The sequence below is a fragment of the Equus asinus genome, chromosome 1 (assembly GCF_041296235.1).
Source record: "Equus asinus isolate D_3611 breed Donkey chromosome 1, EquAss-T2T_v2, whole genome shotgun sequence".
NCBI lineage: Eukaryota > Metazoa > Chordata > Mammalia > Perissodactyla > Equidae > Equus > Equus asinus.
The window spans coordinates 37,203,037-37,216,250 of NC_091790.1; the positions used below are offsets into that span (position 1 = coordinate 37,203,037).

The following is a 13,214-nucleotide window of genomic DNA, read 5'->3' on the forward strand; positions in this document are numbered from 1 at the left end:
ATAACACTGTTACAGCGCTGGTAACGCTCTGTGGTAATTGGTGTCTGTCTATCAGTCTTTTCTAGATTGAGAGTTCCTCAAGGATGGGATCTAGACCATACTCATCTTTGCATCCAGACGCTAAGCACAGACCCACACACATACTAAGCACTTAAGAAGTGTTTGCAGAATGATACGGGCCATCACATTTCTACCTTTCTTTCCTTTCCACCTTTCCTTCCTCTGGTGCAATAACCAGAGCCATAACTCCTTTTTTTATTTACTCCCTAAAATAGCTCAACACGTCAGACTTCAGAAATCAAAACAAGTTCATTTATAGTTTTTAGACCTTAACTTCTAGCAAAGCCAGAGTTGGATTCGAGGGTCTGCTGGGCTTCATTGTAATTCTGCTCTGAGCGTTGTGGGGATGGGGTGTTATTCCCAGGGGTCTTCCGCCGTCTGAGGCTTTCGTCTGTCTCAGTCTCGGTTCCACAGCTATTAAAAGCATGAGCCTTTATTCTTTTCCTTTAGCAGAATCTGCCTAATGAGAGCTAAGACAGGTCTCAAAAATTTCCTTATTCTGATTTCTGTACATCAGAACTGAACCAAGTATGAAACAGTCTGGATACATGAAGTTAGATGGTATTAGATTCAGGCGTCGCTTAACGACATGGATACGTTCTGAGAGATGTGCTGTGAGGTGATTTCCTCGTGCGAACATCACAGAGTGGACGTCCACAGACCTAGATGGTAGAGCTACTACACACCCGGCTCTAGGGTCCTCATTTTGTGGGGCCACCATCGTGTATGTGGTCCATCATTGACCAAAATGTTGTTATACAGCGCATGACTGAACAAGAATAGTTATTTATTCTGCAAACCTTGTGCGAAATCATGCATTTTTGAGAGGTCAGGTTTTATGAAGAGTTCAAAAAGTAACTTTTGTTTTACCAAATCTATCTAGGAACCGTAATGTCAAATCAATAATAAATCATCTATTTTTTAATTGCATTCTGGATATGTTCTAGAAGTTACCTAAGCATGGCTTTATGTATGGTCCTCAAGAATGTATTTTACCTTTAACTTAGTTGATTCTTTTATTCTTTCAAATCAGAGAAGGAGCTGCTGTGTTTTGGAACGTGAAAGACAAAACTGTAAGTATTAATAAAGTATGAAAGTATAAAAATTTAGTGTCCTGAGAATAAATTGTTAATTAGCACTCAATAATCTGAGCCATTGGAAGATAAATTAACAGATAATCCTTAACTTATTTGCTCTGCATTGTGTGATATTTATCCTAGCAGTTTCACCTTCTAAAATGTATTGTATTTTGGCTTGTAAGTTTCCTACATTTTTCCATTCTCTGGGCGCACGCTGATTTGCGAAGAATCAGAACAATTCTAGTACGCTGCAGACAGAAGGGATTATATTTCGTACGTGATAATCTACAAAGTGAATAATGTACACCCAGTTCACTGGAAGCCGGCTGCACAGAGTCTTAGTTTTGATCCAGTTTTGCAGAACTTTATCACTCACAGGGAGTAATTTTTTCAGTGTCCCAGTCAGGATATGTTTCAAACAACCTTTTTAGAAGCAGTTTGGTAATACACATGAAACCTTTGTATTTAACTCAGCAATTTCACATCTAGAAAGTCATCCAAAGGATAGAATCGCAGTTCTGCACGATGAACGACCTACAGAAATGGTCATCAACGCATTATTTACAACAGCAAAAGTGAGAAATAACCAGAATGCCTAATAGTAGGAAGTTTGGTAAATACATGCATAAGCTAGAGTATACTACGGCTCTTAACAATCATGGAAAAAGACCTATTCCTGGGAAATTGCTTGTGTGTATGATACAGTTAACTTAAAGAACAGGTTACAAAATAGAACCAATGTAATCCTGGAGCTGGTTGAAAAATATGCCTCCTACAATCCCAGTTTTACTAAAAGGAAATACCTGCCACACACACACACACACACAGACACCCACACACATGGAGGGGTGGGGGGATTCCTGAGGAAAAGGAAATATAAACGACCAATAAGTATAAGAAAAATGTAACACAAATTGTCAGTTTGAGATTGTGGAGATGTAGAAGGCTGATGATACCCAGTGTTTTTAAGCATGCTCTCACAGATGTTTGGGTTCCAAAGCTGGAAAAACTGTTTTGAAGGGTGGTTTAGCAGTATTTATCGAAGTTATAAGTGTGTGTGTCTTTTGCTCTAGCAATTCCTAAAGAAATATTCCCACAAGCCTACACAGACGCACACCTAGGCAGGTGCATTGCGACTTTGTAGCAGTGGCGAGTAGAAGCGATCGCCCGTGGGTGGCATTTGGGATGGTTAAACAAACCGCGGCTGCTCCATTGAGGAGAACAGCACTGAAAATGTCCATATGCACAGTATGCTCCCCTTTCATGTAAAAAAGAAAATAAATGTATATGCACATGTTAAAAAGTCTGGAAGGCTATGCGCCGTGTTGAATGGTTCCCTTTGGGGATTAGGAATTGAGGAGAGCAGAGAGAGAAGGTCACTTTACCTCCGTGTTGTTTAAACTTTTACAAGTATGTTGCTTAGACAGTTTTTAAAAAGATGTGAAGGATACAAGCCACAATGTTACTAATGGTTTTTTGGATTGTGGGATAATGATAGTTTTTATTTTCTTCTTTATTCTCATCTGTGTTTTCCAAATGTAAAAACGAATATGTCATCCTGATGAGTTTAATATCACAATGAATTTGCCTTTTCCTTAAAAACTAAACAACAGAAGAGATATCGTGAAATGTAATGACGTGTTATAAGCAGTAACACTGTTGTAACATCCTTCTTTACTGAGGGAGTCAGGTAGAATTTCCGATTAGTCTTCCTTTTATTCCAGATGAAGCATGTGATGCAAGTTCTAGAAAAACATGAAATTCAGCCCTATGAAATCGCCCTGGTACACTGGGAAAACGAAGAGCTTAACTACATAAAAACAGAGTAAGCCACTTTTTATCAAATTTACAAAAAGGACGGCTGGAATAACTAGGTAAAGCAGTAGAAGAGGTAAATGATTTATGATTGTGGAGACTAATTTTAAGAAAAAAGTTATTGGTTCAAATACAAGGCCTAAACAATATAATAAATATTAGTAGGTGAACATTATTTTTATAACTTCTTAGGCTACCCATAAATTAAAACAAGTAGATGGTATAACCCCAAAATGGTAAATTTCCTCAGCAGCCTGAATCAGTAAAATTGTATGCCTTCATCAGAATGAACCTATCACATCATTCTAGTAATGTTTTCTCTGAAATAAATCCATTTTTTCCCTACTGATTTTGGGTATAAATGGGATGTGTAGTGAGGGTCTGATCTAAGAGAACCCTTGTAGAAATGGGGGTGCCTGCAAAAAGTGGGGGCCTGACATACTGTTCTCAGGTAAGAAATAGGTAAGCAACATACCAGCTGATTTTCCTGTGTCAGCAGAGGGAGAAAGTGAAGAAGGATGTTAGGGCGGAGAGAGAAGGCCGTGCGACCTTTCCTCCTGGAGTTACCCGCCTAGTGGGATACGATAAAAAGAGAAAGTCTTTGTCGTAAGAAAGGAAGCGATGAAGCAGGGCTTTAGGGAAACTTGGAAGAGATTCCAGCTGTGGAAAGACCAGATGGGAGAAGAGCTAAGCGACAGTGGCCAGCAAGGGTTAGCTGCACACACCGTGCCAGGTGCCCTTCTAAGTGCTTTCCATGCATCGTTCCGTTCAGTCCCGACGAAACCCTGTAATGCCATGAGCTGGCTCTCAGGTGAAGTGCGGAGAGGCTGTGTCTTGCCCAGCGGCTCCTGGCTAGTCAGTGAGGGCCCGGGCCCATCGCGCTTGCCCTCAAAAGTGAGAATGTGAACCTGAGCGACACAACAAACAGCTAACGGAAGTTACTAATTTTCTTATGAAGCACTCAGCCTTTGGTTAAGGTTCCATGGATTTCCCTGCTGTGCTCTGCCTCCAGATCAAACTGTTCCTTACTAGGCACTCTCCCCGGCCCACCACAGACACACACACACACTCACACTCACACACACTCACACATTGCAGTCTGTGGAGGAGTAAAGTCCTCGGCTCCTTGGATCCCAGCATCAGTGATTTATTTTCGTCCAAAGACCCGCATGGCCGCTGCCAGCGTGTGGTTACCTGAGTCCTGCCCGTGGTTCCGGGCCTCTGCTGCCCCCCTCAGTTCTGTGCAGGCCCGAGCTCCTTCGTAAAGCATCTTGTCCACTCTGCTCCTTCCCATCGTCTCTTTCTCCCTCCACCCGAGGGTGTCAGCCGATTCTGCCTCTCCACCCTCTCGTTCGGCCTCCTGTCCACCCCGTTTTCCATCTCTTGTCATCTCACGTCTTTTGTGAAGGTTTACCCTGTACTTTTCCTCTTTGCTTGTGACATTTGCCTTCTCGAATTCCCTCCCTTTCCACAGCTCCCCTGTCTCCCACCGCATCCCCACCACGTCGGTGTGATTTTAGATTACACTGTGTATATAGTTGTTATTCAGCAATTTTTCACTTAGCAATTTATTGTGATCATTTTCCCTTTCTATTAAATATCCTTTCAAAACATGCTGCTTAATTTTTGTTGTGGGAAATTCCCATAAATGAACTTTTCTCTTCTCCTATTGAACATTTAGTTTCTTTCCTCATTTTTTACTATTAAACATTTGACCACAAAATTTTTTTGTACACCAGTCTTTGCATCTTTGATGATTTCCTTAGGATCAGCTCCTAGAAGTGGAATTACCTGGATCAAGAGTATAAGAACTTCTATAAGACACTTGATTCAAATTGCCAAAATGACCTCTAGAAAAATTGTAAGGTGACTTTTTCGAAAGAAAAAATTAAAGTGCTCTTAAAGATTTAGAAGATCATTTTTTTTTTTTCCTTTTCACAGGGGGCAGTCCAAACTCCACCGAGGGGAGATCAGGCTAAATTCAGAGCTAGACTTAGACGACGCCATTCTAGAAAAATTTGCTTTCTCAAACGCTCTCTGCCTTTCAGGTGAGTTACTGCTACTTAGCAGAGAAAGTACTGCCTCGTTTTCTTTTCATTGAGGGAAGTTCAAGTATTTGGTAAAGATTTTGGCGTGTTTTCACAGAATACGGAGCAAAGCCTTAGCATTCCTTTCCTTTTTTTTTTTCCTCCAAAAGAAAAATATTCATAGTATAAAGTATAAAATATAGTATCTGTGCTGCCTTACTCATTCTTTATTAATTGTATTGATAAAGTTGACCCTCTCCAAAAATATTTTTTATATTCTTATTATTACCACCTTTGATTTCTCTCCCCTTCTCTCTGCGTGATTGCTAGTCTCAGGTTGTCTCTAATCCAGGCAGAGAAAGCCCAACCCCGTGGCTGGGCCCAGGCCTCCGTGTAGAAAAACACTCTCAAGTTTTTCACGGGAATGGGCCAGAGAGTTACAGCAGCTCTAAGTTTTTTCCGAAAGATCCGTGCACCTGAGTAAAACTGTAGAAGTTGTCTAAGAAAAGTTTTCACCCCTGGTCTACACTAGGCTGCTGCGTGGCTTGTCCGTACCGCTCTAGGAGGCTTCAGGGCCTTCCGAGCCCAGCTCACAGCCCTGGGGGTGGAAGGGGAAGCTGGGAAAGCCTAAGTCCGCCTCGTCTGCAGAGCCGCCCTGCTTCCGGGGTGAGCCTGAGACTTGGGTTTCCGAGGTGCAATATTAGAAAATCGAGTTCTACCAAATGTTGCTTTGGTCTGGAGCAGGGCGTGGAAGTGTCCTCGGTTTCTTCTGTCTTTTTCCACTTCATGCTGGCCTTTATAATACTAAATAACTCTTCTTAAATTTCACTTTCAAATTTTTGGCACATTTGTTTCTTAAACTATTGTTGAAATGGTGGTGAAGGTACTACGTAATTATGCATTTTTATAAACATGAAGATGATGATAAAGAAATGTTCCATTGTTCATTTTTTTCCCCAGTGAAACTGGCTATTTGGGAAGCATCACTGGATAAATTTGTGGAATCTATTCAGTCGATTCCAGAGGTAATTATACCAATTTTATGCTTATTTTCAAGTATAGATTTCTATTTGGGAAAAACACAAATTTCCCACTATAACAGTATAGTTAGGAGTACAATAAAGTGTTAATAAACACTAGGAAAGCTACACTGAATTTAAGCAAAAAAAGAAACCCCAATTACATATAAAATGTTGAAATAAGAAACTTCATATTGTTTTTTTTTTTACTTTTTAAAACTTAAAATTCAAATTACGTTCCTCTGATGGTGCAGTATTTTTTAGAGTGTTTTTAGGGTTTTTAATTTTTTTTAGTTTAATGTCTTTTAATAGCAAACATACAGGAAGAGCACAAAAGACAGACAACATTAAAAACATGCACGTAGGACAACTCAGAAAAGTATAGTGAATGGATGGAATCTACTGTATGACAGAAATGCTACAAACACCATTGAGTTGCCGTCAATAAGAAATTTGCTTGTTTTAAAAAAAAAATCCAAATGTGCACATTGTGCAGAAAAATTTAACAGGTCTGTTTATAATTGATAGAAAGTTGAACTGCTGAAAGTTGTTCTCTGAAACATTTTGACTTGCCATTGATGCTTCATGTCCCCGTATTTATATTAAAAATTCACACACAAATGAAAATGGAAAAACAGCCAATACCTGTTTCAATAGGGTTTCTGCCCCCTATTTTTCCACTTGCAGTCATATACTTAGGTACTTTTTGACCCCATGGAAAAAAAATATTTAACATTCAGAACTACAAATAACAGGAAGGAGAGAATTTTTTTTTAAAGAATGAAATGTTTCCCATCGTAGTGGGTTCTTAAGCACGTTCTCCACGTATGCGCGTGCTAGCTGGATGTCTTTTGGCATAATCATTACACGTTTGACACAAATAGCACACAGGTTGGTGTCTTTCAAAAGGCCAACCAGGTAGGCCTCACTCGGCTCCTGCAAACCACCAGTAGCTGCGCTCTAAAAGCACAGATCTGTTTTGAAGTCCTGAGCAATTTCCCGCACCAGACGCTGGAAGGGAAGTTTGCGAATCAGGAGTTCAGCGGGCTTCTGACGACGTCTCGTTTCACGGAGTGCCACAGTACCAGGCCTGTGACGATGAGGCTTCGTCACCCCTCCAGTAGAGGGTGCACTCCTGCGAGCGGCTTCTGTAACCAGTTGCTTCCTCTGTGCTTTACCACCGGTACAAAGCTGGCAGTCATCTTTGTACGAGCCATGGTATAGGGACCTCCTCACTTACCCCACTTCTCCTTCGGCTGGAGCTCCGTGAGCTGGAGGCAGCGCCGGTGGTGGAGAGCAACAGTGCTGATGGTGCAGGTTTTTTTTTTTGAGGAAGATTAGCCCTGAGCTAACTGCTGCCAGTCCTTCTCTTTTTTCTGAGGAAGACTGGCCCTGAGCTAACATCCATGCCCATCTTCCTCTACTTTATATGTGGGATGCCTGCCACAGCATGGCTTTTGCCGAGCAGTGCCATGTCCGCGCCCGGGACCCAAACCGGCAAACCCCAGGATACTGAAGCGGAACGTGTGAACCGAACCGCTGCGCCACCAGGCCGGCCCCGGTGCAGTATTTTTTTTTCTTAAGATTTTATTTTTTCCTTTTTCTCCCCAAAGCCCCGCGGTACATAGTTGTATATTCTTAGTTGTGGGTCCTTCTAGTTGTGGTATGTGGGACGCCGCCTCAGCGTGGCTTGATGAGCAGTGCCCTGTCCGCGCCCAGGATTCCAACTGACGAAACACTGGGCCGCCTGCAGCAGAGCGCGCGAACTTACTGCCACGGGCCGGGGCCCCCGGTGCAGTATTTTTAATGTAACTGAATTAAAGAAAAAAGTGAACTGTTTCCTGAGGAAGGAGATTATGACCACTTTTCTTGATTAAGAAGTCTTTTGATAAATTATGAGAAAAATTGTGGCTTGAAAAATGCATATAATGTTATTTCAAAATTTCACGGGCATTAAAAATCATGTTTACTGTAGTTGATTTTGTTTTTACTGTAAAAGAATAATCTGATATACTCAGGCCCTGCTTTTTCAATAAAAGATTAGGGATGCTAGTGGGAAATGCTAAATAATAGAAATAGAAAATGCTAGTGGGAAGGGAGATGGAAAAAAGGAATATGAAATTTGTACCTAATAAGATTTTGAAGTCTCAGAGTGAGGTGACTGGGAGATGCTCGTTCAAGAGACAGACGTTACATAGGATCAAAATTATGCTGCTTCAGGATTTGCGTCATGGTCCTGTTACTTATCGGATATATGTGCCTATGTGTGTATGTACGTATGCATCGTTTTTCCCTCCCAAATAGGCTTTAAAAGCTGGGAAGAAAGTGAAACTCTCTCATGAAGAAGTTATGCAGAAAATGGGTGAACTCTTTGCCCTAAGGTAAAATTTCCTCTGTAAATAAAATATTTCATATATTTAACAAACCCAAGAAAACATTCTTATAATTCTGTACTAAAGAGCAAACGTTTGTACCTTTCTGGGAATTGCAACTATTTTCATTTCATTCACTATAAGCATGGAGAACTCATCTATTAGAAGCAACTGGGCTATGAAGGAATGTACTGGAAGAAATTCTGCATGGGCAAACGAGATCGTAATTAAGCTACAGTAAACCTACTTCAGGGAGCGTAGTAGGTGTTCTTTGAAGGTAGAAAGGTATATTCTAGAATTTGGATAATGGGAATTCTCAGTAAAAATATATCACTGCTTTATAATGTTCAATAGACCTAATTGCTGCCGGAAAGTTATGTACCATATTTCATTGACTCTGAGACACCGTAAGATGCCACGGGAGAGTAAAAATGCTGCCAACTACACTCTGATACAGTGCTTTTTTATCACAGAATTTTAATTTTGCACTTACTGAAATAGCTCTCTTAGTCTTACTTGGATGTCATTTCTCTCACATTCCCTCTTGGGCAGACGTGGAAAGGAAAGCATAAGGGAAATCAATGGTTTAAGGCAGTGACAGCTAAGTCACGACTGCCACCTGTGAGACAGCATCAATTTTCAAGATGCCTCCCGTCTTCAGAGTTGTTCGAATGGGGGGAACTGTGACTTCAGTGATGAAGTACAATAATGCATCATTTTGAGTAAGCATCTGAAAAGGTTTTCAGTTTATTTTATTCCTGTGATTTTCCCAGGATTTATGGAATGGCGCATCCTGAATCTCGGCGTTATTTTCAGTGGGCATCACCATTCAGTGTTTCATTCCTTGTGGTGAATGGGATGCGTTACTTGAATCCATCGTAAATAGTTTACCTGAGAGCTGTTTTTCCACATCCTCCTTAGGGACTTGGCCTGGAGAGAAGTGCTCCAGTGTTTCATCATCCATGCCTTTCTCTGGCTCAGGGACCCTAACTCAGGGTACCAACAAAAATAAAAAACCCATTCATGACGAGCATCCCCCAGCACATCTAAGGTCTTGAGTGCTCTAAGAAGTGGGGTAGACAGATTCTTCTTTCCTCTTCTCGTGGTAACGCAAGTTTGATACAGTGAATTATAATGTCAAAACTCAGAAGTTAGGACTAAACATACTTATTTCGTTTGTGAATAGTTTGTGAACAGTTTTGTGAAAAACGTTTGTGAATAGTTTTTATAGAGTCTTACTGTTCTTATCCTGTTTTCTCTGTAAAATAAAAGTGCTCATATGTTATTAAAAGGAATGTGGTAAACCTATGAATAGAAATTGAAATAGAAATATGGCAGGTTATATTAGGTGAAAAATTGTCACAAATTACATATGGTATGATCCCATTTGTGTAAATAAACAGTAAATATTCATATTTATCTTCATATGTATACATACTACAAATACATGTACATGTGCATACATGCGTGTGAGTGCACGCACACATATGGACAGAAAAAGACCTGGAAGGACACAGCAAAGTGTCTGCAGGGCCTGAAGGATTTGAGCTGTGTGTTAGGATAAGAGGGCCTACCACTGTTTTCTGAATTCTTCCTGAGGATTTTTCTTTTTTATATATAATGAACAGCTACTTATGTGTTACTTTTATAGCTTAAATTTTCATTTAAAAGTAAACTCAGGAAGGGCTAGTCCCATGGCATAGTGGTTGAGTTTGGTGTGCTCCGCTTCGGCAGCCCAGGTTCACAGGTTTGGATCCTGGGTGCAGACCTACTCCACTCATCAGCCATGCTGTGGCAGCGTCCCACATACAAAATAGAGCAAGATAGGCACAGATGTTAACTCAAGGCTAATCTGCCTCAAGCAAAAAGATGAGGAAGATTGGCACAGATGTTAGCTCAGGGCAAATCTTCCTCAGCAGAAAAAAAAAGGAAGCTCAGGTCTCTTATGTAAAAAAGGTAGAAATTAAGTGAGAGAGAGAGAGAATGTGTGTGTGTGTGTGTGTAGTTGTTTGTCCAGTGTTTGCACAAATACTAGGAGGCTACAGAGGAAATTAACAGTGGTGACCTATCAGGGGTGGGAGAGAGGGAAATATGGGGATAAGACTAGGAGTAAGAGTGATCAATTTTTACCTTTTTTCATCTTTTTTATTTTTGAGCCGTGTGATTACCTATCTATAAAATATATGTGCATGTATATTGTAAAAAACTTTAATGAAAACAGAAACAAGCTTAGAAATGGAAAACAAAATGAGTTTTTTCTATCTACTTCATAAATATTAATACAAAGATTGAATTAATTTGGTTGCAAATTTCGAAATTCTTTTATAGATTTTTTTATTTGTATATTTCTTAGAAGTATTACAAAAATCAGCATTCAAAAATATTTTCATAAAGCACCATATAGATAAGAAATAAAATAGAGACCATGATTTTTAATTCAAGATGAAAAATAAGAAGCTCTAATTTTCTTTTATTTAAGACACCGTATAAACTTGAGTTCAGACTTCTTGATCACGCCTGATTTCTACTGGGACAGAGAAAACCTGGAAGAGCTTTATGATAAGACTTGTCAGTTCCTCAGCATTGCTCGTAGAGTTAAGGTAAGTATTTTGCCCTTTTACAGAGAGAGAAAGACACAACGTTGCCTATAATTTCTATGACCATGCTAAGAGAAATTTTAAATTAAGTAAATGTGTTAAACTGCTTTTGGAGCAATATCTTATTTGAATTCTATCCAGATCTCTAGATTTCCTCTTCTACTTCTGTGTGCAGACAATTTCAACTTACTGCATCAAAGGATATTCTGATATTTGCTCCACAGACTAGATGGGATTGGCGAGAGGTTGGAGGCCTAGTGGTCCATTGGGAAGTTCTCATCAAGTTTCAAGCAAGAGTTCATGGGGTCCAGAATGTGATGGTGACAGTGAGAATAGAAGTGAGTTTGAGAGAGACTCCTCTAAGACGAATCAAGTGCTTGGTGATGGGAGGCCAGGGAGAGGGGAGAGTAAGGATGACTGATGTTTGCCTGTGGATGGCGGGCAGAAGGATGGCAAAACATAGAGAGTGGGGACAGGAGGAGGTGAGGAGCCAAATTTAAGATACGTTGAGAGTAGAGTAGCAAGAAGACATCCAGTTAGAACTATCACACAGGCCTTCGGCAGTGTGGAAGCTCAAGTTGGGAAGAGAGACATCAGTATCAAGATAATGATGAAAGTGGGTGGAGGTGGTCATGATGAGGTAAACCACGTGGGGAAAGAGTAGAAAACAAAAAGGACATTAGTACGATGTGTGCACATAGTTCTGTGACGTTTTATCATGTGTAGTTCCATGTAACCACGCAATCAAGATACAGAACATTCCTGTCACCACAAAGACCTCCTTTGTGCTGCCCTTTTATAGTCACACCATCCCCCCGTCGCCCACCATCCCTAACCCCTGGTGATGAGTAATCTGTTCTCCATCTCTACAATTTTGTCATTTTGAGAATGTTATATAAATAGAATTGTACAGTATGTCACTTAACATTGGCTCTTTACATGAGCATAATGCCCTTAAAATTCATCCAAGCTGTTGCCTGTATCAATCTCTGTCTTCCTGTGAGTTACTTAAACATTTTTTGGAATTCCATTTTGACTTACTGATATTGGGGCTTTTTCTGAGTGTATCTCTGCATAGACACTTAGTGGCTGCTCTAGGTATTACATTATACATACATAACATCATATTTCCAACTCTCCTGGTTTCGACGTTTTACCAGATTAAATCAAGTGTAGAAACCTTACTACCCTTTCCCTCCATTTACCCTCCAGCGTGTACAATATAATTGTCATAACCATTCTGTAGACATTGAGAACTTCGTCAGTGCTATAACGTTTGCTTCAACCATCAAACATAATTTAGAAAACTCAAGAGGAGAAGGCAATTCTATTGTATGTATCCATATTTTTATTCTTTCTGTTGTTCTTTTTTCTTTCATGATGTTCCAAGATTTCTTCTTTATCCTTTCCTTTCTGTTTCAAAAACCTTCCTCAGCCGTTCTTTTAGGGTAAGTCTGTGGAAACATGTTCTGTTAGTTTTCTTTCACATGAGGATGTCTAGAGCTCCCCCTCCTTCCTGAAGGATATTTTCACTAGATATTGGACTCTGCATTGATAGTTCTTTTCTTTCAGCACCTAAAAATTGCTGGGCCACTGTCTTCTGGGCTCTGTGGTTCTGATGAGAAATCTGCTATCGTTCTGTGACATGGATGTCAGATCTTTTCTCGTCCTCCCACAAGTCTTTGAGGCTCTGTTCACTTTTGTTCTAGTCTGTTTTCTCCCCATTGTTCATAATAGGTAATTTCCCTTGTTCTTCAAGTCTTCAAGTTCACTGACTCTTTCCTCTATTACCTTCCTTCTCCTGTTGAGCCCATCACTGAGTTTTTAAATTTGGGTTATTGTATTTTTCACTTCTAAAATTTCCATTTAGTTCTTCTTTATGTTTTGTATTTCTTTGCTGAGGCTTTCTGTTTTTTCATTTGTTTCAAGTGTGTTCATGATTGCTTATTGAAGCATTTTTATGATGGATTAAAATCCTTGTCAGATAATTCCAACATGTGATTCATCTTGATGTTAGTGTCTATTGGTTGTCTTTTCTCTTTCTCTACAACTAATTTTAATACCTCCAATTTTCCACATTGCCTTAAGTGTTATGTTTATGATCAGTGATGCTGTAAGAATCAAATTTCAGTGGACTCCATCAACAGTTTCAGATACTAAATGTCTCACTAGATACAAATTTGACAATCCAGTTGTCTGGTTAGGCATGAAAAGCCTTGGCCTTTTATGGTTGTGGACAGTGTAC

The 13,214-nt window shown here is 40.0% G+C and overlaps 1 protein-coding gene and 1 pseudogene across 3 annotated transcripts in view; one reads left to right on the forward strand and one right to left on the reverse strand.

The window, feature by feature from the left end:
• Positions 1-13,214, forward strand: part of RMND1 (required for meiotic nuclear division 1 homolog) — a 42,026-nt gene that overhangs the window by 19,162 nt on the left and 9,650 nt on the right. For all 3 annotated transcript variants that reach the window (XM_014827967.3, XM_014827968.3, XM_070490065.1), the window contains 6 exons: positions 1,094-1,133; positions 2,864-2,964; positions 4,896-5,002; positions 5,942-6,006; positions 8,305-8,381; positions 10,852-10,972. In XM_014827967.3, the coding sequence (XP_014683453.1) occupies positions 1,094-1,133; positions 2,864-2,964; positions 4,896-5,002; positions 5,942-6,006; positions 8,305-8,381; positions 10,852-10,972 (511 nt within the window). The remainder of the gene's footprint in view (positions 1-1,093; positions 1,134-2,863; positions 2,965-4,895; positions 5,003-5,941; positions 6,007-8,304; positions 8,382-10,851; positions 10,973-13,214) is intronic.
• LOC106822686 (histone H3.3A-like) lies at positions 6,670-7,367 on the reverse strand (annotated as a pseudogene).